Source organism: Triticum aestivum, chromosome 1D, assembly GCF_018294505.1.
Source record: "Triticum aestivum cultivar Chinese Spring chromosome 1D, IWGSC CS RefSeq v2.1, whole genome shotgun sequence".
In the NCBI taxonomy this organism is placed as follows: Eukaryota; Viridiplantae; Streptophyta; class Magnoliopsida; order Poales; family Poaceae; genus Triticum; species Triticum aestivum.
The window spans coordinates 13687858-13709687 of record NC_057796.1 but is presented as its reverse complement, the minus strand read 5'-3'; the positions used below and the strand labels follow the sequence as shown (position 1 = coordinate 13709687).

The 21830-nt window shown below is 44.0% G+C and overlaps 2 protein-coding genes and 1 pseudogene across 2 annotated transcripts; all 3 read right to left on the bottom strand.

Moving 5' to 3' along the window:
- Window positions 1-472: 472 nt before the first annotated feature.
- On the bottom strand, window positions 473-4619 carry LOC123157036 (protein Rf1, mitochondrial). The gene is made up of 2 exons (XM_044575265.1): window positions 1663-4619; window positions 473-782 (listed from the first exon to the last, which is right to left on the bottom strand). The coding sequence occupies exon 1, from the start codon at window positions 4617-4619 to the stop codon at window positions 2190-2192; it is 2430 nt and encodes an 809-aa protein (XP_044431200.1). The 3' UTR covers window positions 473-782; window positions 1663-2189.
- Window positions 4620-6981: 2362 nt separating this feature from the next.
- On the bottom strand, window positions 6982-7120 carry LOC123183802 (uncharacterized; annotated as a pseudogene).
- A 4499-nt stretch (window positions 7121-11619) lies between these two features.
- On the bottom strand, window positions 11620-14739 carry LOC123179971 (protein Rf1, mitochondrial). The gene has a single exon (XM_044591909.1). The coding sequence runs from the start codon at window positions 14734-14736 to the stop codon at window positions 12352-12354; it is 2385 nt and encodes a 794-aa protein (XP_044447844.1). The 5' UTR covers window positions 14737-14739; the 3' UTR covers window positions 11620-12351.
- Window positions 14740-21830: the final 7091 nt, after the last annotated feature.

Sequence of the window (21830 nt, the reverse complement as noted above, 5' to 3'; positions counted from 1 at the left end):
TGGGGGATCTTTCCACGTTTCCATGTATGTTACAGTAGGCATTTGCCTGTGAGATCGCTCCACTCCCAAGTTTTTGAAAAAAAATGTAAAAGTTTTAAAATATTTTTTTCCCAAAATAAAAAGATGAATTAAGCTCGGAAGCCAATTTTTTGCTTACGAAATAGTATTTACCAATTTTTTGAGAAAGTATTTACCAAATAGTTTTTCTCCAATTTGTTTAACAAAATAGTACATATCAAATTCTTGTTCATAAAGTAGTATTCATGGACATATACAGAACCAACATGTCTAATGTTTCTTGGGGATCTTTCCATGCATGTTATTGTTCCAAGCGGTTAACACTAATTTCAAATTGTAATATGCAGATCACTGTATCAGTCGCGCCAGCTTATTGATTTATTCAGAGCAAATACGATTCAGGTCCAAGACAAACATGTGCATGCAGCTGCGGAATCCATTTTTTGGAGTGTGTCTCAAAGAACAGTTCTGCTTCGGAAATTAGTACAAAAAAAATCAGGTCTAAGACCTTCACTTCTCAGTGAGTAATGAACTATTATGAGGAAAAAAGAACAGGCTGAACTTGAGCTCAGGTAACATAAGAAAAAAAGACAATGAATATAATAAGATAATGGGATTCCGTGGTTATACAACGAACAACTACAAAAAAAACTGTTTTGTAGTAATTAAATGTTACAGTTCAGCATAATTCCATCAGGCCCTGCACCAAGGAACAGAAGAGAAAACCATGGCGAAGCTCACCAAAATCCATCAGACTCCGCCCCCTGGAAAAAGAGGCAAGATGAATGACTGACCTATGATTGAGCAGCACACTTTTTGTTCGAGAAAAGGGATGATAATAATAATAATAATTACAAAAACAACAACAACCACAACCAGATTTCATTAACATAATATAGTACCACATATCAGTTCATTCATGCCTGCTTTCTGCTCATACTACCAAAGCCAAAAAGAACATTACTACAAAGCATAACCCAGACTGCACAGTTTGAACCATGGCAAAGAAGCTCAAATCCATCACCCATATCCTTGTGTCTTACCATCATGATATGCAGAGTATTGATTATTGAATGACAATTGACCAGGCTACTTTTCAAAAAAGGAACATGTTGACAGTTAATGAAAATAGCCAACAGAGCTATATTAATTGTGAACATTGTTCAGCGTCAGTTTCAACGACAACACAGAGTATGTTTAATTCAATGTAAAAGAAAACAATGAGGCCATCGATATTGTGATTCCCAGCGATAACACCAGCATGATCAAGGTAAGCCAAGTTACAGGTTAAACTAAACATGGTGCTGCCTCGATCAAAACCAAAAATTTGCAGACCGATCCTTAACTAAACCTCTAGACCTCATATTAAATGCCATCACATACAGACTACCACATCTGGATCCATAAAACCTGTACATGGAAAAATGACTAGAAGCTGCAAAAATAACTAGGCAAGCTTGGCAAAATGACTAGAAGCTGCAAAAATAACTAGGCAAGCTTGGCAAAATGACTAGAAGCTGCAAAAATAATTCAGAGGTTAATTTGCGTGCTTCACAGGTCGCCCTAATCATCAAGAGCTTGGCATGTAACATATTACGCCTCAACAGTCAACAAAACACCTCTCTAGGACCATGATTAACTAACCTCAAACTGGCTTCGGTGAGAACAAGTCGGTCAAGCTCCTGTTGCTGCTCAGCTTCTTCGAAATCTTTCTCCAACCAGACAAAAGGGGCACTCTCGCTAATTAATCTGACCATGCATATCTGGCGGCTGAAAATGATTGCATCTTCAATGGAGCCACCCAAAACCGACAGGAATTGGTTGACTCGATTTCATGTGAGGCTAAGCCATGGATGCTGGAAGGAACAAAGGCGCTTAGACGCCAGCCAATACATGCCCCGCCTGACGGTCTCCCGTAGGTGTTTTGCTAGCAGACTGTACAGCTTCAAAAAACAATCTTGCTCCTTCTGTTTGAGTTTTGATTTGGTTTTGTTTTGGCAGGCCTAGTTCTGTCTTTTTATTGGTGGTGCAACTGAATTGTACTCTTTGCATCATCCTGATAGCTTGTTCGAAACTGACTTCCTATTTACATACAGAAAATGCATTTGTTGTACAAGCAGATGGACCCATGGCAAACGATACAAGTTAAAATTTCAGATATCATGTACCAACTATTCAACTGTGGCTTCTTCCAGAAACTGATACTTTGTAGGCAGCAATTTGATGTGTTCTCTATATTTCCCTTTCCTTGAAAACAGAGAGATCAGCAGTGAAACAGTTTTAGCTTCAAGTGAAAAGCTCTTTGCATCAACTTTAGACATATAATTTCCAGCCTTGACTATCTCTCCTTTTTCCAGTAACCTTCTGATGATATGATTTAACATGCATGAGTTGGCAGTACAGCCGCTTTTCTCCATCGATAAGAAAAGATAGTCAGCTTCTTCCACTGAACCTTCTTTTATAAGATTTGTCATCATTATGGTGTAGGTAACAGCATTAGGAACCAAGCCATTGGCTAGTATAGCAGCAAACAAATCCTTAGCCTCTTGGTTTCTCTTGACCCTGTAGAATGCACCAATAATGATATTGACAACTGTAATATCAAATTTCACATTCATTGTGCTTAATTTCTGGAACAGGGTGATCGCTTCGCTACTGCAGCTATTTTTACAAAGTCCACCAAGAACTATAGAGCATGTATCAATGCACACACTTACTCCAGATTCAACCATCTCATTAAACTTCTCTTTTGCAGCAACTGTTCGTCCAGCCAGAAATAATCCATCCAGTATGATGTTATAATTAAAAGTTGTAGGTTTAAGTCCCTTGTGCAACATTGTTTTGAATAGAATCAGCCCATCGTCAATCCTTTTGTTTTTGCAATAGCCATTAATAAGTATACCATATGTAATATTAGACGGTTCTAGACCATATGACACCATATCATCAAATATTTTTGATGCATCCTCCATCTTCCAGACTAAGCAGTATCCACCGATCAGTAAACTAAATGTGAAAACATCAGGCCTCATACCTATGTGCACCATCAAGTCAAGGATATCCCGTGCTTTTGTTACCCTTCCTTCCGTGCATAGGTTCTGCATCGCCGAATGGAAGACCTTAATATCAGGAGGGCGCATACCTTTGTTCCTCATTTCAGTAACCAATTCCTTTGATTTCACCAAATCGCCATGTGTACAAAAACCCTGGATTAGGGAACAATAAACAGATGCATCCGGTCGTACTCCTGTATCAATCATCTGATTAAACTTTATCACAGCATCGTCCAACCTACCATTTCTGCAGAATGCATGTATTAAGGTTGAATAGGTGACTAGATCTGGACTCACTCCTTGTTTCCGCATTCCTTTAAATATAAGCATAGCCTCATCCATCATGCCAGATTTAGCATATGCATTAATCAGTATGTTCAAAGTGTGACAGTCAGGCCGAATACCATCTCTAGTCATCGAATTGAAGAGATTAGTCATATCAACTAAGCATCCTTCGGTGGCATACCCGTGAAGCAGAGTACTGTACGAGACGATGTCAGGTTTCAGGCCCTTCATGGCCATGGAGTGAAAAATTTCTGCAGCTTCTTTGCTTTTTCTGTTGTTGCAAAGGGAGGCCATGAGCGAGTTGCAAGTAAAAACATCTGGTATAATACCCTGACTTGTCATTTTTTTCAGCACCCTGACCGCCTCCTTTGAATGGCCTGAAGAGGAATATCCATGGATGAGGCTATTATATGTCACATTATTAGGTACGACACCACTATCAACCATCTGACCAAGGAAATACTCTGCCTTGTCCATTGCTTTGGCCTTGCACAGCGCATCAATAACCGAGTTATATGTCACCACATCAGGTGTAACGCCCTGCTGCGCCATTTCATGGAACAGATCGCACGCCTTGCCTACTTGGCCTTCCCTAAAGAAGCCATGGATGACCGTGTTATACGCCACCACGTCAGGGGTGCAGCCCAGCTCAGGCATCCTGTCAAGCAGCACGTCCAGAGCCTCATCTGCCCGCTTTGCGTGGCAAAGGCCCTTCAGGAGGGTGCTGAAGACGACTTGGTCTGCCTTAAGTCCCGTCCTGAGGAGACGGGCGAAGAAAGCGAACGCCAGATCGAGGCGGTGTGCGCGGCAGCAGCAGTCCATGAGGATGCCGTAGGTGCAGGCCGTTGGCTGCGCCACCCGTCGTCCGGCGCCTTGGGATATGCGGCCGAAGAGGGCAACGGCCAGGGCGGGGCAATCACTGCAGGATGCAGACGCGGGCGCGCGGGCGAGGGCAGCCAGAAAGTTATTCAAGGGACGCTCCTGGACAGGATTGCCCTGCCGCAGCAATTCGTCGAACAGGTGGTGTGCGTCCTCCGGGGTGAGGTTGCCAGAGCGCGCGCGGTCTGCGGCGGCGGCGAAGGCGGCGTGGGGATCCCAGATGCGTGAGGGATGAGAGGTGGAGGAGGAGTGGCGGGCACCGAGTCGGAGGAGGAGGCGGGGTGGCGCCATTGGCGTGGTTGAGGAGAAGCGAGGCATGGCCTTGGTGTGTAGGTAGGTCCTGTACTCGGAGCGGGAGGCGAGACGGGCTAATGCTTTTTCCATGTTGTGCTAGGTGGCAACGTTCAGCTATATGTAGATTTTTTTTTGAAGGTATTAAATTATGGTCTCATATGGATTTATTCAAACCATATAATTTGTGAAAGTAAAACTTTATTCAGACCAAGAATATAAATTTAGTTGCAAGCCCTAGAATTGATCCCGGAGAGGACGCTGCAGCCACACCGGATCCCGCAGCAGACGCGCTGGATCCAAGACAGATGCTGTCGGAGGCAGCTGCAGCCGAGGTAGGTGCGCCTGATCCAACGCAGATCCTCTGCGCCTCGGTTTCAGCCCGTAGCACCCGTTGGGCCACCTGGTTCTCCTCCGTTGGCCCGCTGGTATGTGGAGAGGGCTGCGCCATCTGGCGGCTTGGGGAGGCCGCCGCACCACCGCTGGGCCCTCCTGTGGCTGAGTGCGCTGGCCCGCTGCCGTCTGTGGGCCCTGACGCGGTTGCGCGATTGGGCGACGCGCTGTCGCCTCCAGGAGCGGTGCCACTGACCTCGTTATCTGGTGCGGTAGAGGACAAATCATCATCGGGATCTCCACCGCCAGCCCCTGAATCATTTTCGTGTTCTGTGCCTGTCTCTTGCTGCATAAAATCATGGCCAAAAACAGGATTTCCACCAAAGTTTATAGCAGGATTTAATGCATGAAAATCAACCGATGGATCAGCCATACATTCGCCCCCATGATCAGAAGTAGGATTTTCAGAAAGGAGAACTTCGGATCTGAGTAGGGCTCCGGCATTTGGATTTAAGGAAGCAAAAGGGAACACTGTTTCATCAAAAACAACGTCCCGAGAGATATAAACTCGTCCAGCAGCAATGTCAAGGCACTTAAACCCTTTATGAAGATTACTATATCCAAGAAATACACATTGTTTGGATCGAAATTCAAGTTTCCTAGCATTATAGGGTCGGAGATTTGGCCAACAGGCACAACCAAAAGTACGGAGAGCATGATAGTTTGGTTGTTCATGAAACAATCTTTCTAGAGGAGTTTGAACGTTGATGACTTCGCTAGGAGTACGATTTATGAGATATGTGGCAGCTATAAACGCTTCATCCCAGAATTTCAAGGGCATTGAAGCATGAGCCAGAAGTGAAAGGCCAACGTCAACAATGTGACGATGCTTTCTTTTGGCAGACCCATTTTGTTGATGGGCGTGAGGGCATGAAACGTGGTGTGTGATGCCTATTTGACAAAAAAAGGAATTTAATCGTTCATATTCACCACCCTAGTCGGTTTGCATGGTGATGATTTTACGATCAAACAGTCTTTCAACAAGTGCTTGATATTCATGAAACACTTTAAAGACTTCAGACTTATGCTTAAGAATATAAATCCAGGTAAACTTGCTGAAATCATCAATAAAGCTCACATAATAGTTTTTTCTATTAATGGAATCACGGGCAGGCCCCCATACATCAGAAAATACTAGCTCTAAAGGAGCATTCGAAACACTATTGGAATTTGGATAGGGGAGTTGATGGCTCTTGCCCATTTGACAAGCATCACACACTCCCTCTTTATTCAACTCACTACTTGAAAACGGAATTTTATTCTTCCTAAGGACATGTTGAACGATTGTTGACGCCGGATGACCTAATCGATTGTGCCACCTTGATGGAGAAATCTTGGTGACGCCAAAAGCTTGCCTGCCCGCACTCAAAGGAGCTGATGATGATGAGAGGGGATAGAGGCCACCCCTACATCTGCCGTGAAGAAGAGTTTTCTTCGTTTCCTTGTCCTTAATAAAAAAGAAATACGGATGAGTTTCAAGGAAGGTCTGATTATCACGAGATAAAGCGGTGAGCAGATATCAAGTTTTTGGTGGTGTGTGGTACATGCAAGACGTTTTTGAGATGAAGATTGCGAGTAGGAGTACGAATATAGGCTTGACTAATATGGCTGATTTTCATACCTGCACCGTTTGGCATGTTCACTTGGTCATGGCCGGTGTACTTCTCCCTCATCGTCAGCTTGTCCAGTTCGCCGGTGATGTGTTCTGTAGCCCCAGTGTCGACGTACCAGTTGGTGTCGACGCCATATGAAGAGGAGTTGGTGACGGTGCTTGCAGATTTGTCCTTGGTGAAGGCGATGTTGAAGCGACGATAGCACTCCATGGCGGTGTGGTTGGGCTTGGAGCAGATCTGGCAGAAGACTTCTGGGAGGTCGTTGTGGCCTCCTCCATTGCCACGGCCACCATGGCCTTGGCCGCGGCCGCCGCCGCTGTTGCCACGGCCGCCTCCATTGCGGCCACCGCCACGGCCACCACCACGACCAGGTCCGCCACGGCCGCGAGTAGCGGCATTGGCAGAGGAGTGGGAGGACAAGTTGCCGCCCTCGAACATGGCGAGTCTGCTTTCGAAGCTGATAAGCTGGGAGTAGAGCTCGCTGACCTTGATGGGATTGGTTCTGGCACAGATCGAGGAGACAAACGACATGTAGTCGTAGTCAAGCCCCGCAAGGATGTAGGAGACCATGTCGTCGTCGCCGAGAGGTTTCCCGGCTGAGGCCATCTCATCACTGAGCGCCTTCATGCGCCCGAATATTCTGCAACTGTGGAGTTGCCCTTCTTGGTCATGGACAAGGCAAGCCTTGTGTTCACGACTTGTGCTTGAGTTTGGGAGATGAACATCTCTCTGATCGCAGTCCATGCTGCTGCTACCGAGGTACAGTGCGCGACCTGAACCATCACAGGAGGTGAGACGGAACTAAAGAGAAAGCTCAAAACCTGGGAGTCCTGGGCCTTGGCGATCTCATATGCTGGGTTCGGCACATCAGTGGGCTTGACGTCCTTATCGGCAAGCTTGGGTGTTGGCTCCTGCCGATCTGGGTCGAGGTAGGAGATGAGCTGCGCGCCACGAATGGCCGCCAGAGCCTGCGCACGCCATACAAGGAAGTTGGAGCGGTGAAGCCTGTCGGCGATCGGGATGAGCGTGGTTGTGGTGGCGGCGGCAGAGCTCGAGGAAGACATGCTTGAGAGGATGTGCTTTTTAGAGGAGGTAGGCTCTGAATACCATGTAAAAGTGCGGTTAAGCGTATGCCTAGCAGAGACGCGTTGCGTGTTTATATAGTCATAGGTTAGGGTTACATAATCGATCCCCAAGTCATCTATACAGGGATAAGGATCGATCACAACAACCTAACCAACCGAGATTACAACACGGACGCCAACTCTATCCCTAATGTATATACGGTTTATACGTATACCATATATACGTACAGATATTCTAACATCACCGGCTTCAGTCTTTAGTCTTTTAATAAAATTTCTTTTGCTTCTGGCCGAAGCGAAACCATGAAAAAACGACGTGTTTCTATCACCTTTACAGAGCCAAGTGGCTGTGGAACGTTGTGCCCAATAGGTTTCTTCCTGCTCTAGCAACTGTTCAATCAGACATGCAAGATTCCTCCGCTGATGGTCACTATCATCATCCATTGGACCCGACATCACCTGGTCTAGTTCCCGCTGTGCTTTCCTGAGCTTCCTTTTGGGTTTTTTCAATACGCTCTTGTCCCATTCATGGAGCTTAGCATGCAAGTACATTAATCTATTATTTACGTCGGACGTCGGTGCATTTGCTACAGAATCCCGCCATGCATCTCGCACCACTGATTCAAATTCTTGCTCAGCTAGCCACTTTGCCTCGAATCTCTTCACAGGACTAGCAACTCCATGTAACTGGCTAGCTTGATCCGTTATCAATAGCAGCGGTCGGTGATCGGACCGACTAAAAGGCAGATTGGTAAGGGTGGCTCCGTTCATCATATTCATCCAATGTGTGTTTGCTACTGCCCTGTCCAATCTTTCACGGATTTGTCTTCGTTGCCACGTATAAGTTTCACCTTCAAAACCAATGTCGTGCAAATCACATGAATCAAGAGTATCCCGGAATGCCTCCATGTAACCTCGCAGTCGTGGATTCCCTCCTTCCTTCTCATGATTATAAAGTATCTCATTCATATCCCCGATCGATCACTACCCAAGGCAAATTATGTTGCGCTTGAAGACTTCTAAAGTACTCCCAAGTTTTGTATTTCCTATCCCATCAGAACTCCCCATACATACCGGTCAGCCTCCAGATTTTGTTATCACCTTCATCAATTTTCACATCTATATAATTTGGATGGGAATATAGTTGAGTTATATTCAATTCTTTCCTCCAGAACATTAATACTCCTCCCTTTCTACCATCACTTGGATTTACTATTTTTAGATCCATCTTCATCCTTCGCCTTAAACAATCTGCCGGATAATCATCCAGGTGCGTCTCCGACAAGAACAAAGCCTCCGAGCAATATTGCTTCTGCAGATCCACAAGCATGCAAACTGCCGGGTCATTGCCGAGGCCAACACTTAGGTCGACTAACGGCACAATCTACCCCTAATAATAAATGGGCTATTGCTTCTGGCGGTACGTCATTTAAATTGCCCCCAAAGTTACAAAGTATTACCCACTAATGCCACTTATAAGTGACAAAAAATGTTTTGCAGGGAATCCCTGCCTAGGCCGGCCCAAACATAGAGACCTCCCATACTACGCTGCCCGTTAGAGAAAACACAGCGCGCCCATTTGGGCCAGCCCATGCGCGCGCACCTTTTTTAGTTTCGTTTTTTTCTGTTCCACTTTTGTTTTCTTCTACTTTAAATAATTTGGAACTCAAAAAACATTTGAAATTTATAAGAACTGAGAATTTTCAAATCAAATGTTCAAGAAAACATACAATGTTTGTGAATTCGAAAAATGCTGATTTTTCTAAAAAAATGTTCGTAAAATAAAAAATAGTCTGCCATTTTTAAAACAATCCGTGTATTAAAAATTATAAATGAAATTAAAAAAAGTTTGCTAATTCAAAAAATGTTCATGCATTTAGAAAATGTCCTAAATTTTTTAAAAATAGTTAGTGAATTAGAAATGAGTTTATTGATTCATAAAATGTTTGCTCATTCATAAAATGCGCATGAATTTCAAAAAATGTTCATGAATTTTTAAAAAAATCCACTAATTTCGAAAAAAAATCGTCTATTCTAGAATTGTTCGTCGATTCAAAAGAGAATGCTTAAAAACCATTCGCAACATAAAATATGTTCACAACTTTTATACAAAAATATTTGTAAATACTAGAAAATGTTCATGATTTTTAAAAATGTTCACAAATGATCGAAGATATGCAGTTAACAGTAATGCTTCTAAGTCTTTGTGACTATATAACATGTTTTTTGACAACCATAATTTTTTCGAAAATTTGAACATTGCTTCAATTTTTGAATAAATTTTAAAGAAGAAACATTTTCTTGCATTGTGAACAAATTTCCAAAACATGCGATGAGATGTGAACAAAATATGGTCATCGTCATTGGAGATTATGATTTTTTTCTCCCGCTGCAACGAACGGGCCCTTGCTAGTCTGAATAATGACTATAACAGCCTCCAGTCCGGCTTGGGGGAACAAAAATCAAACTACCAGGCAAAACCGAATTCCCCGATAAGTTTGCACATTTTCCATTATAAGTACTGGACATGCTTCCTCAAGAAGAAGAATGAGATAGTCTACTGTGTTACGCCGAGGCCATCGTCGCACTCAAATCCGGAGTAACTGACGAGATGCTCTCAGGGACTTCGGATACTTCAAGCCAAGGACCATGTCGGACCTTATGGAAACGTGGCGCATAGTTCCCAGTATATGTGGGAGCACACTCTGGATCTGCAAAATATTAATAGGAAATGTATTCATTTGATAGCTGCACAATAAAAAGGCAAAATTATTTGCCATTTTCTCTTCTGTACAGCTCAGGTCCAAAAGAATTTCCCTGAATTTTGTAAATTCATAGTGTGGTTTTACACTTAGATGCGAGATTTCTCCCCTGAAGTTTTCGGAAAGTAATAAATGCTTTTTACATATACATTTTTCAAATTACTCTTGAAATACTTACCAAATTCTTGTTAATAAAACAGTATTCATAGACATTATATATACCCAAACGTGCAACGTTTCTTGGGGATCTTTCCATGCATGTGTCACGCCTGTTTGTTCAGAGAAAGTATGATTCAGACGCAAGAGAAACCATTTCTGGAGTGTTTCTCGAAGAATGGTTCTGCTAAATTAGTGCAGGAATTTCAGGTCCAAGACCTTCACTGCTCAGCGTGTAAATGAAAAATTATGAGGAAGGAAGAAGATAAAAGAAAATGCTGAACTTGAGCCCTGGTAACAGAAAATAAATTAGACAAAGAATATAACAAAATAAACAGGTTTCGTGGTTCTATAGTAACAAAATGTACCAAGGAACAACTCTGTACCAAAGGAACAGAGGAGAAAACCATGGTGAAGCTCACCGAAATCCATCACTCTGTCTCAAAAAAAGATATGAGATGAATGAACCGATCTATAATTTTACGGCACACTATTGCTGGATAAATAGATAATAAAAAGGACCCTGTTTCACTAACAAAATAGTACTGCCTGCTTTCTGTCCATACTACCAAAGCCAAAAGAAATAGAGAATTTATCAGCTTTATCCCAAGGAACAGAGAAGTTCAAAATGCATCAACCATATATTCTTATTATAGTCATACCGCCGTGATATACAGAGTACTGAATAAAGAAGGAACATTTCTACAACGTACAACTAAAAGAAAAGAAGCACACCAATTGTTCTATAGTAACAAAATGTACCAAGAAACAAAGGAGAAAACCATGGCAAAGCTCACCAAAATTCGACTCTCTCAAAAAAAGGTATGAGATGAATGAACCAATTTGTAATTTTAGGGCACACTATTGTTGGATAAAATGGGTAATAATAATGACCCCATTTCATTAAAAAAATAGTATCAGTTTATTACTGCCTGCTTTCTGTTCATACTACCAAAGCCAAAAAGAATAGATAATTTATCAGCTCTGTTCTGTCCCAAGGAACAGAGAAGCTCAAAATGCATCAGCCATATAACCTTATTATAGTCATACCGCCGTGAGAGTAATGAATAAAAAAGGAACATGCTGACAGTCAATGAAAATTACGGGCTGAACATTGATCTGCGTCAGTTTGTGCAATAAGACAGAGTATCTTTAATTCAACTGCTAAAAACGTGTTGAGGCCATTGATATTGTGATTCCCAGCCTTAACACCAGCATGATCTAGGTAAGAAAAGTTGCAGGGTTAAACTCAACATGGTGCTGCACCGATCATCAAAACCAAAGAAAATTGGAGCCCGACACCAAACTAAACCTGTACACCTCATAATCAATGCCAGCATATACAAAAACATAACGTACAGGCTGCTACTACAGCTGGATCCATATAACTTGTACGTGAAAAGAAGACTGGAAGCTGCAAAAATAACAACACAAGCAGATATTATTCAGACTTCTGCATGCTGCCTCTTCACAAATCATCCTAACCAGATCATCAAGAGCCATCACAACAGTCAACAAAACACCTCTCTAGTACCATGTTATGGTTATCTAACCTCAATTTGGCTTAGACGGCGTAGATCTCAAGCCGGTCAAGCTCCGGATCCTGCTCAGCTTCTTCAAATTCCTTCTTAGACCAGACACAAGGGGCACGCAGGCACTGACAAGGGGTACACTGGCCGAGAAATGATTGCATCTTCAATGGGGCCACCTGAAACCGCCAGGGGTTGGTCGACTCAATTCCATGTGAGGCCAGGCTAAGGATCCTGGCAAGAGTGAACGGCTCGGCCGACTGACACTCTCCCATGTGATGTACCAACTATTCAACTGTGGCTGGTTCTTCCAGAAACTGATACTTTGTAGGGAGCAATTTGATGTGGTCTCTATATTTCCCTTCCCTTGAAAACAGAGAGATCAGCAGTGAAACAGTTTTAGCTTCAAGTGAGTAGCTCTTTACATCAACTTTAGACATATAATTTCCAGCCTTGACTATCTCTCCTTTTTGCAGTAACCTTCTGATGACATGATTTAACAGATAAGAGTTGGCACTACAGCCGCTATTCTCCATCGATAAAAAAAGATTGTCAGCTTCTTCCACTGAACCTTCTTTTATAAGATTTGTCATCATTATGGTGTAGGTAACAGAATTAGGAACCAAGCCATTGGCTGGAATAGCAGCAAACAAATCCTTAGCCTCTTGGTTTCTCTCGACCCTGTAGAAGGCACCAATAATGGTATTGACAATTGTAATATCAAATTTCACATTCATTGCGCTTAATTTTCGGAACAGGGTGATCGCTTCGCTACTGCAGCCATTTCTACAAAGTCCACCAAGAACTATAGAGTATGTATCAATGCACACACTTACTCCAGATTCAACCATCTCATCAAACTTCTCTTTTGCAGCAACAGTTCGTCCAGCCAGAAATAATCCATTCAGTATGACGTTATAATTAAAAGTTGTAGGTTTAAGTCCCTTGTGCAGCATCTCTTTGAACCGAATAAGCCCGTCATCAATCCTTCTATTTTTGCAATAGCCATTAATAAGTATACCATACATAATGTTACACGGTTCTAAACCATATGACACCATATCATCAAATACTTTCGATGCATCTGCCATCTTGCGGACTAGGCAGTATCCACCGACAAGTACACTAAATGTGACAACATTAGGCCTCTCACCTGTGTGTACCATCAGGTCAAGGATATCTTGTGCTTCTATTACCCTTCCTTCTGTGCATAGGTTCTGCATGATTGAATGGAAGAACTTAATATCAGGAGGAAGCATACCTTTCTTCATCATTTCAGTAACATATTCCTTTGCTTTCACCAAATCGCCATGTATACAAAATCCCTGGATTAGGGAACTATAAACAGCCGTGTCCGGTCGTACTCCTGTATCAATCATCTGATTAAACTTTATCACAGCATCATCCAACCTACCCTTTTTGCAAAATGCATGTATTACGGTTGAATATGTGAATGCATCTGGACTCAGTCCTTGTTTCTGCATTTCATTGAAGATAAGCATAGCCTTATCAAGCTTCCCAGATTTAGCATATGCATTAATCAGTATGCTGAAGATATGACAGTCAGGTAGAATGCAGTCTCTTTCCATTGCATTGAAGAGATTAATCATATCAACTAAGCATCCTTCGGTGGCATACCCATGAAGGAGAATAGCATATGAAACGTTGTCAGGTTTCAGGCCCTTCATAGCCATGGTATCAAAAATTCCTGCAGCTTCCTTGCTTCTTCCATGTTTGCAAAGAAAGGTCATAAACATGTTGTAAGTATGCACATCTGGTGTAACCCTCCGACTTGTCATCTCTTTGAATACCCTAACAGCCTCCTTCCAGTGGCCTGAAGAGGAATATCCATGGATGAGGCTATTATATGTCACATTATCAGGTACGACACCATCATCAACCATCTGACCAAGGAAATACTCTGCCTTGTCCATTGCTTTGGCCTTGCACAACGCATCAATAACCGAGTTATATGTCACAACATCAGGTGTAACGCCCTGCTGCCTCATTTCATGGAATAGATTGCACGCCTTGCCTACTTGGCCTTCCCTAAAGAAGCCATGGATGACGGTGTTATACGCCACCACATAGGGAGTGCAGCCCAGCTCAGGCATCCTGTGAAGCAGCACGTCGAGAGCCTCATCTGCCCGCTTTGCGCGGCAGAGGCCCTTGAGAAGAGTGCAAACTTGAATGACGCCTGCCTTAAGTCCCGTCCTGAGGAGACGGCCGAAGAAAGCAAACGCCAGATCGAGGCGGTGTGCGCGGCAGCAACAGTCCATGAGGATGCCGTAGGTGTAGGCCGTTGGGTGCGCCACACGTCGGCGGGCGCCTTGGGATATGCGGCTGAAGAGGTTGACTGCGAGTGCAGGGCCATCACTGCACGCCGCGGACGCCGGAGCGCGGGCGAGGGCGGCGAGAAGGTTGTTGAGGGGGCGCTCCAGGACAGGATTGCCCTGCCGCAGCAATTCGTCGAACAGGTTATGTGCGTCCTCCGGGGTGAGGTTGCCGGAGCGCGCACGCTCCGTGGCGGCGGCGAAGGCGGCGTGGGGATCCCAGCTGCGTGAGGGATGCGAGGTGGAGGAGGAGTGGCGGGCGCGGAGGCGGAGGCGGAGTGGCGACATTGGCGTGGTGGAGGAGAACGGAGGCATGGCCTTGGTGTGAAGTGGCGACATTGACGAGTGGGAGACGACGGGGCATGTGTTTGGCTAGGTGGCAACCTTCATTTATCCATTGGGTACAGTAGCATTTTTTTACAATGAGTAGGTCGTGAACTCTGGGAAGACGAGTGGGGGATCATCATGCGGTTACTGTTGCACTTTTAGTTATTTTCTTTCTTTACAGGTAAAATCAAATTATGTTCTTTTTCTCAGGGAATTAAATTATGTTCGTATATTATCACATACTGAATAGTACGTAATTCGTAAGAGTATAATTTTTTAGACCAAGAATGTACTCCCTCCGTTCCTAAATATGTAAGTCTTTTTAGACATTTCAAATGAACAACAACATATGCCTTTCCTCTCGTCCCTGGCGGCTCCAACACTAGCCGTCGCCAGGGGCTCCAATTTTCTAGCGCCGTTCTCCGGCGGTTCCCCCCTCCCGCCGGCGACCTCGGTCGTAAGTGGTGAGTGGGTCACCGGATCCACACATTTGAATCGTTTTTACTCCCTCGTAGTCTAGTTTTTTAGACTGTTCATTGTCTTGGCTTCGGTGGCGACGATGGCGGTGTTAAATAAAGATTCTTCGGATCCTTCCCTGACGAGGCCATTGGCCCTATTGCTGTAGGGTGGAACCCTAGATGGAGATCTTTTACGAATTGGAGGGAAAATCCCCAAGAACACGAAGAACACAAGAGAGGGAAAACACTCAAATTGACTAGATCCAATCACACATATGCTCGATCCAAGAACACACAAGAGGTCACAATGAATCCAAGGACAACAAAGGAAAGATACAAGGTACTAGTTCATCCCAATCCTATGAGGAGAGAAGTCTTGATGATCCTATGATGGGGATCCTTCTCTAGATGGGGTCTTGATATCCACAAGAGGATCTTCTCCCTTAGGAGGTCATGATCTCCATGGGAGGAAGATGAGCAAAACTCTCTCTTTGTCTATCCAATACTTTGCTATCCTCTAAATGAGCTAGGGAAGGGGAATAATAAGAGGAGGAGGGGTGATACATGGGTAAAAACCCAAAGAGGCACGCAGGCCCTCGGAGTGGACCGGGCACCCGGGGGCAAACCGGCCGGACACCCGGACCGGTCAGGGGCGCCGGCTGTAGGAGGACCGGGCACCCGGGGGTCCTAGGCCCGGGCACCCGGGGTGGCCGCTGGTGGCTGTAGGGAGGAGGGCACCCGGGGGTCCAAGGCCCGGGCACCCGGGGTGGCACCAGGCGGGCGGCGAAGGGGGTCGGGCACCCGGGGTTGGTGGCCCGGGCACCCAGGCGGGCTGAGCTGCTCCCAGCAGCAGGGCCGGGCACCCGGGGTGCACAGGGCTTCTCCCTCTTCACGTTTCCTTCTTCCTTCTTCTCCTTCCCGAGAGACTTCGTGCGTGCTTGAATCTTCAGGTGAACTTGGTGATCCCTCCATGCTTCCTCGCGATCATCTCCGAAGTACCTAAGAAAACACAATGCGTCTCTTTGAGGTAGAATCCCATTCTCAAGTGAATCCAGAGGAAACTCGGAGAGGAAAGAAGTGACCTCGGTTTCGATGGTGCGTGCACGTGCTCTTGTCATTGGCCCTCGAGGTGCTTGACGAGTTGTAGTAGAGTCCATGGGGATGAGCGGGGGATGCTTCGCATCATCTCCCCCCCCCTTGGGAGAGATCCGTCCACGGATCATGATCTTCATCACCATGGGAAAGAGATGTTGGGGAACGTGGTAATTTCAAAAAATTTCCTACGCACACACAAGATCATGCTGATGCATAGCAACGAGAGGGGAGAGTGTGTCCATGTACCCTCGTAGACCGAAAGCGGAAGCGTTAGCACAACGCGGTTGATGTAGTCGTACGTCTTCATGATCCGACCGATCCAAGTACCGAACGTACGGCACCTCCGAGTTCAGCACACGTTTAGCTCGATGACGTCCCACGAACTCTGATCCAGCAGAGCTTTGCAGGAGAGTTCCGTCAGCACGACGGCGTGATAAGGGTGTTGATGATGCTACCGACGCAGGGCTTCGCCTAAGCACTGCTACGATATTACCGAGGTGGAATATGGTGGAGGGGGGACACCGCACACGGCTGGGAGAGATCAATAGATCAACTTGTGTGTCTTGGGGTGCCCCTGCCCCCGTATATAAAGGAGCAAAGGGGGGAGGCCGGCCGGCCCTGTAGGGCGCTCCAGGAGGAGGAGTCCTCCTCCTAGTGGGAGTAGGACTCCCCTTTCCTAGTCCCACTAGGAGGGGGAAGGAAGGAGAGGGGGAGGAGAAGGAAAGAGGGGGCGCAGCCCCTCCCCTAGTCCAATTTGGACTAGGCCCATGGGGGCGCCGCGGCCAGCCCTCGTGACTTCTCCTCTTTTTCCCTTAAACCCACTAAGGCCCATATGTACTCCCATATTCCCGTAACTCCACCGGCACTCCGAAAAATACCCGAATCAGTCGGAACATTTCCGATGTCCGAATATAGTCGTCCAATATATCGATCTTTACGTCTCGACCATTTCGAGACTCCTCGTCATGTCCCCGATCTCATCCGGGACTCCGAACTACCTTCGGTACATCAAAACACATAAACTCATATTATAAATCGTCACCGAACTTTAAGTGTGCGGACCCTACGGGTTCGAGAACTATGTAGACATGACCGAGACACGTCTCTGGTCAATAACCAATAGCGGAACCTGCATGCTCATATTGGCTCCCACATATTCTACGAAGATCTTTATCGGTCAAACCGCATAACAACATACGTTGTTCCCTTTGTCATCGGTATGTTACTTGCCCGAGATTCGATCGTCGGTATCTGAATGCCTAGTTCAATCTCGTTACCGGCAAGTCTCTTTACTCGTTCCGTAACACATCATCCCGCAACTAACTCATTAGTTACAATGCTTGCAAGGCTTATAGTGATGTGTATTACCGAGTGGGCCCACAGATACCTCTCCGACAATCGGAGTGACAAATCCTAATCTCGAATACGCCAACCCAACAAGTACCTTCGAAGACACCTGTAGAGCACCTTTATAATCACCCAGTTACGTTGTGACGTTTGGTAGCACATAAAGTGTTCCTCCGGTAAATGGGAGTTGCATAATCTCATAGTCATAGGAACATGTATAAGTCATGAAGAAAGCAATAGCAGAATACTAAACGATCAAGTGCTAAGCTAATAGAATGGGTCAAGTCAATCACATCATTCTCCTAATGATGTGATCCCGTTAATCAAATGACAACTCATGTCTATGGTTAGGAAACATAACCATCTTTGATCAACGAGCTAGTCAAGTAGAGGCATACTAGTGACACTCTATTTGTCTATGTATTCACACATGTATCACGTTTCCGATTAATACAATTCTAGCATGAATAATAAACATTTATCATGAAAATAAAGAAATAAATAATAACTTTATTATTGCCTGTAGGGCATATTTCCTTCAGTCTCCCACTTGCACTAGAGTCAATAATCTAGATCAATCGCCATGTGATTTAATATCAGTAGTTCACATCATCATGTGATTAACACCCATAGTTCACATCGTCATGTGATCAACACCCAAAGGGTTTACTAGAGTCAATAATCTAGTTCACATCGCTATGTGATTAACACCCAAAGAGTACTAAGGTGTGATCATGTTTTGCTTGTGAGAGAAGTTTAGTCAACGGGTCTGCCATATTCAGATCCGTATGTATTTTGCAAATTTCTATGTCAACAATGCTCTGCACGGAGCTACTCTAGCTAATTGCTCTCACTTTTAATATGTATCTAGATCGAGACTTAGAGTCATCCAGATTGGTGTCAAAGCTTGCATCGACGTAACTCTTTACGACGAACCTTTTGTCACCTCCATAATCGAGAAACATATCCTTATACCGCTAAGGATAATTTTGACCGATGTCCAGTGATCTACTCCTAGATCACTATTGTACTCCCTTGCCAAACTCTTAGTGAAGTACACAATACATCTGGTACACAGCATGGCATACTTCATAGAACCTATGGCTGAGGCATAGTGAATGACTTTCATTCTCTTTCTATCTTCTGCCGTGGTCGGGCTTTGAGTCTTACTCAATTTCACACCTTGTAACACAGGTAAGAACTCTTTCTTTGACTGTTCCATTTTGAACTACTTCAAAATCTTGTCAAGGTATGTAATCATTGAAAAAACTTATCAAGCGTCTTGATCTATCTCTATAGATCTTGATGCTCAATATGTAAGTAGCTTCACCGAGGTCTTTCTTTGAAAAACTCCTTTCAAATACTCCTTTATGCTTTACAGAAAATTCTACATTATTTCCGATCAACAATATGTCATTCACATATACTTATCAGAAATGCTGTAGTGCTCCCACTCACTTTCTTGTAAATACAGGCTTCACCGCAAGTCTGTATAAAACTATATGTTTTGATCAACTCATCAAAGCGTATATTCCAACTCGGAGATGCTTGCACCAGTCCATAGATGGATCACTGGAGCTTGCTCACTTTGTTAGCACCTTTAGGATCGACAAAACCTTCTGGTTGTATCATATACAACTCTTCTTTAAGAAAACCCTTAAGGAATGTAGTTTTGACATCCATTTGCCAGATTTCATAAAATTGTGGCAACTGCTAACATGATTCAGACAGTCTTAAGCATCGCTACGAGTGAGAAAGTCTCATCGTAGTCAACCCCTTGAACTTTGTCAAAACCTTTTTTGACAAGTCTAGCCTTGTAGATAGTAACATTACTATCAGCGTCCGTCTTCCTCTTGAAGATCCATTTATTTTCTATGGCTTGCCGATCATCGGGCAAGTCAATCAAAGTCCACACTTTGTTCTCATACATGGATCCCATCTTAGATTTCATGGCCTCAAGCCATTTCGCGGAATCTGGGCTCATCATCGCTTCCTCATAGTTCGTAGGTTCGTCATGGTCAAGTAACATGAACTCTAGAATAGGATTACCGTACCACTCTGGTGCGGAACGTACTCTGGTTGACCCATGAGGTTCGGTAGTAACTTGATCTGAAGTTTCATGATCATCATCATTAACTTCCTCACTAATTGGTGTAGGTGCCACACGAACTGGTTTCTGTGATGAACTACTTTTCAATAAGGGAGCGGGTACAGTTACTTCATCAAGTTCTACTTTCCTCCCACTCACTTCTTTCGAGAGAAATTACTTCTCTGGAAAGGATCCATTCTTAGCAACAAATGTCTTGCCTTCGGATCTGTGATAGAAGGTGTACCCAACTGTCTCCTTTGGGTATCCTATGAAGACACAATTCTCCGATTTGGGTTTGAGCTTATCAGGATGAAAACTTTTTCACATAAGCATCGCAACCCCAAACTTTAAGAAACGACAGCTTAGGTTTCTTGCTAAACCATAGTTCATACGGTGTCGTCTCAACGGATTTAGATGGTGCCCTTTTTAACGTGAATGCAGTTGTCTCTAATGCATAGCCCCAAAACGATAGTGGTAAATCGGTAAGAAACATCATAGATTGCACTATATCCAAAAAAGTACGGTTATGACGTTCGGACACACCATTATGTTGTGGTGTTCCAGGTGGCATGAATTTGTGAAACTATTCCACATTGTTTTAATTGAGGACCAAACTCGTAACTCAAATATTCGTCTCCGCGATCAGATCATAGAAACTTTAATTTCTTGTTACGACGATTTTTCACTTCACTCTGAAATTATATGAACTTTTCAAATGTCTCAGACTTATGTTTCATCAAGTAGATATACCCATATCTGCTCAAATCATCTGTGAAGGTCAGAAAATAACGATACCTTCCGCGAGCCTCAATATTCATCGGACCACACACATCAGTATGTATGATTTCCAACAAATCTGTTGCTCGCTCCATTGTTCCGGAGAACGGCGTTTTAGTCATCTTGCCCAAGAGGCATGGTTCGCAAGCATCAAGTGATTCCAAAAGCCCATCAGGATGGAGTTTCTTCATGCGCTTTACACCAATATGACCTAAACAGCAGTGCCACAAATAAGTTGCACTATCATTATTAACTTTGCATCTTTTGGCTTCAATATTATGAATATGTGTATCACTACGATCGAGATCCAACGAACCATTTTCATTGGGTGTATAACCATAGTAGGTTTTATTCATGTAAACAGAACAACAATTATTCTCTTAACTTAAATGAATAACCGTATTGCAATAAACATGATAATCATATTCATGCTCAGCGCAAAACACCAAATAACACTTATTTAGGTTCAACACTAATCCCGAAAGTATAGGGAGTGTGCGATGATGATCATATCAATCTTGGAACCACTTCCAACTCACATCGTCACTTCACCCTTAACTAGTCTCTGTTCATTCTGCAACTCCCGTTTCGAGTTACTAATCTTAGCAACTAAACTAGTATCAAATACCGAGGGGTTGCTATAAACACTAGTAAAGTACACATCAGTAACATGTATATCAAATATACTTTTGTTCACTTTGCCATCCTTCTTATCCGCCAATTATTTGGGGTAGTTCCACTTCCTGTGACCAGTTCTTTTGTAGTAGAAACACTCAATCTCAGGCTTAGGTCCAAACTTGGGCTTCTTCACTTGAGCAGCAACTTGCTTGCCGTTCTTCTTGAAGTTCCCCTTCTTTTCCTTTGCCCTTTTCTTGAAACTAGTGATCTTGTTAACCATCAACACTTGATGCTCTTTCTTGATTTCTACCTTCACCGATCTCAGCATCGCAAAGAGCTCGGGAATTACTTTCGTCATCCCTTGCATATTATAGTTCATCACGAAGTTCTAGTAACTTGGTGATAGTGACTAGAGAATTTTGTCAATTACTATATTATCTGAAAGATTAACTCCCACTTGATTCAAGCAATTGTAGTACCCAGACAATCTGAGCACATGCTCACTGGTTGAGCTATTCTCCTCCATCTTTTAGGCAAAGTACTGTCAGAGGTCTCATACCTCTCGACACGGGCATGAGTATGAAATACCAATTTCAACTCTTGGAACATCTCATATGCTCCGTGGCGTTTCAAAAACGTCTTTGAAGCCCCGATTCTAAGCCGTAAAGCATGGTGCACTAAACTATCAAGTAGTCATCATACCGAGCTTTTGTCAAACATTC

What these genes read in the sequence shown, in the direction of transcription:
- LOC123157036 (XM_044575265.1), bottom strand. Translation starts at nt 4,619, where the DNA reads ATGGAAAAAGCATTAGCCCGTCTCGCCTCCCGCTCCGAGTACAGGACC.
- LOC123179971 (XM_044591909.1), bottom strand. Translation starts at nt 14,736, where the DNA reads ATGTCGCCACTTCACACCAAGGCCATGCCTCCGTTCTCCTCCACCACG.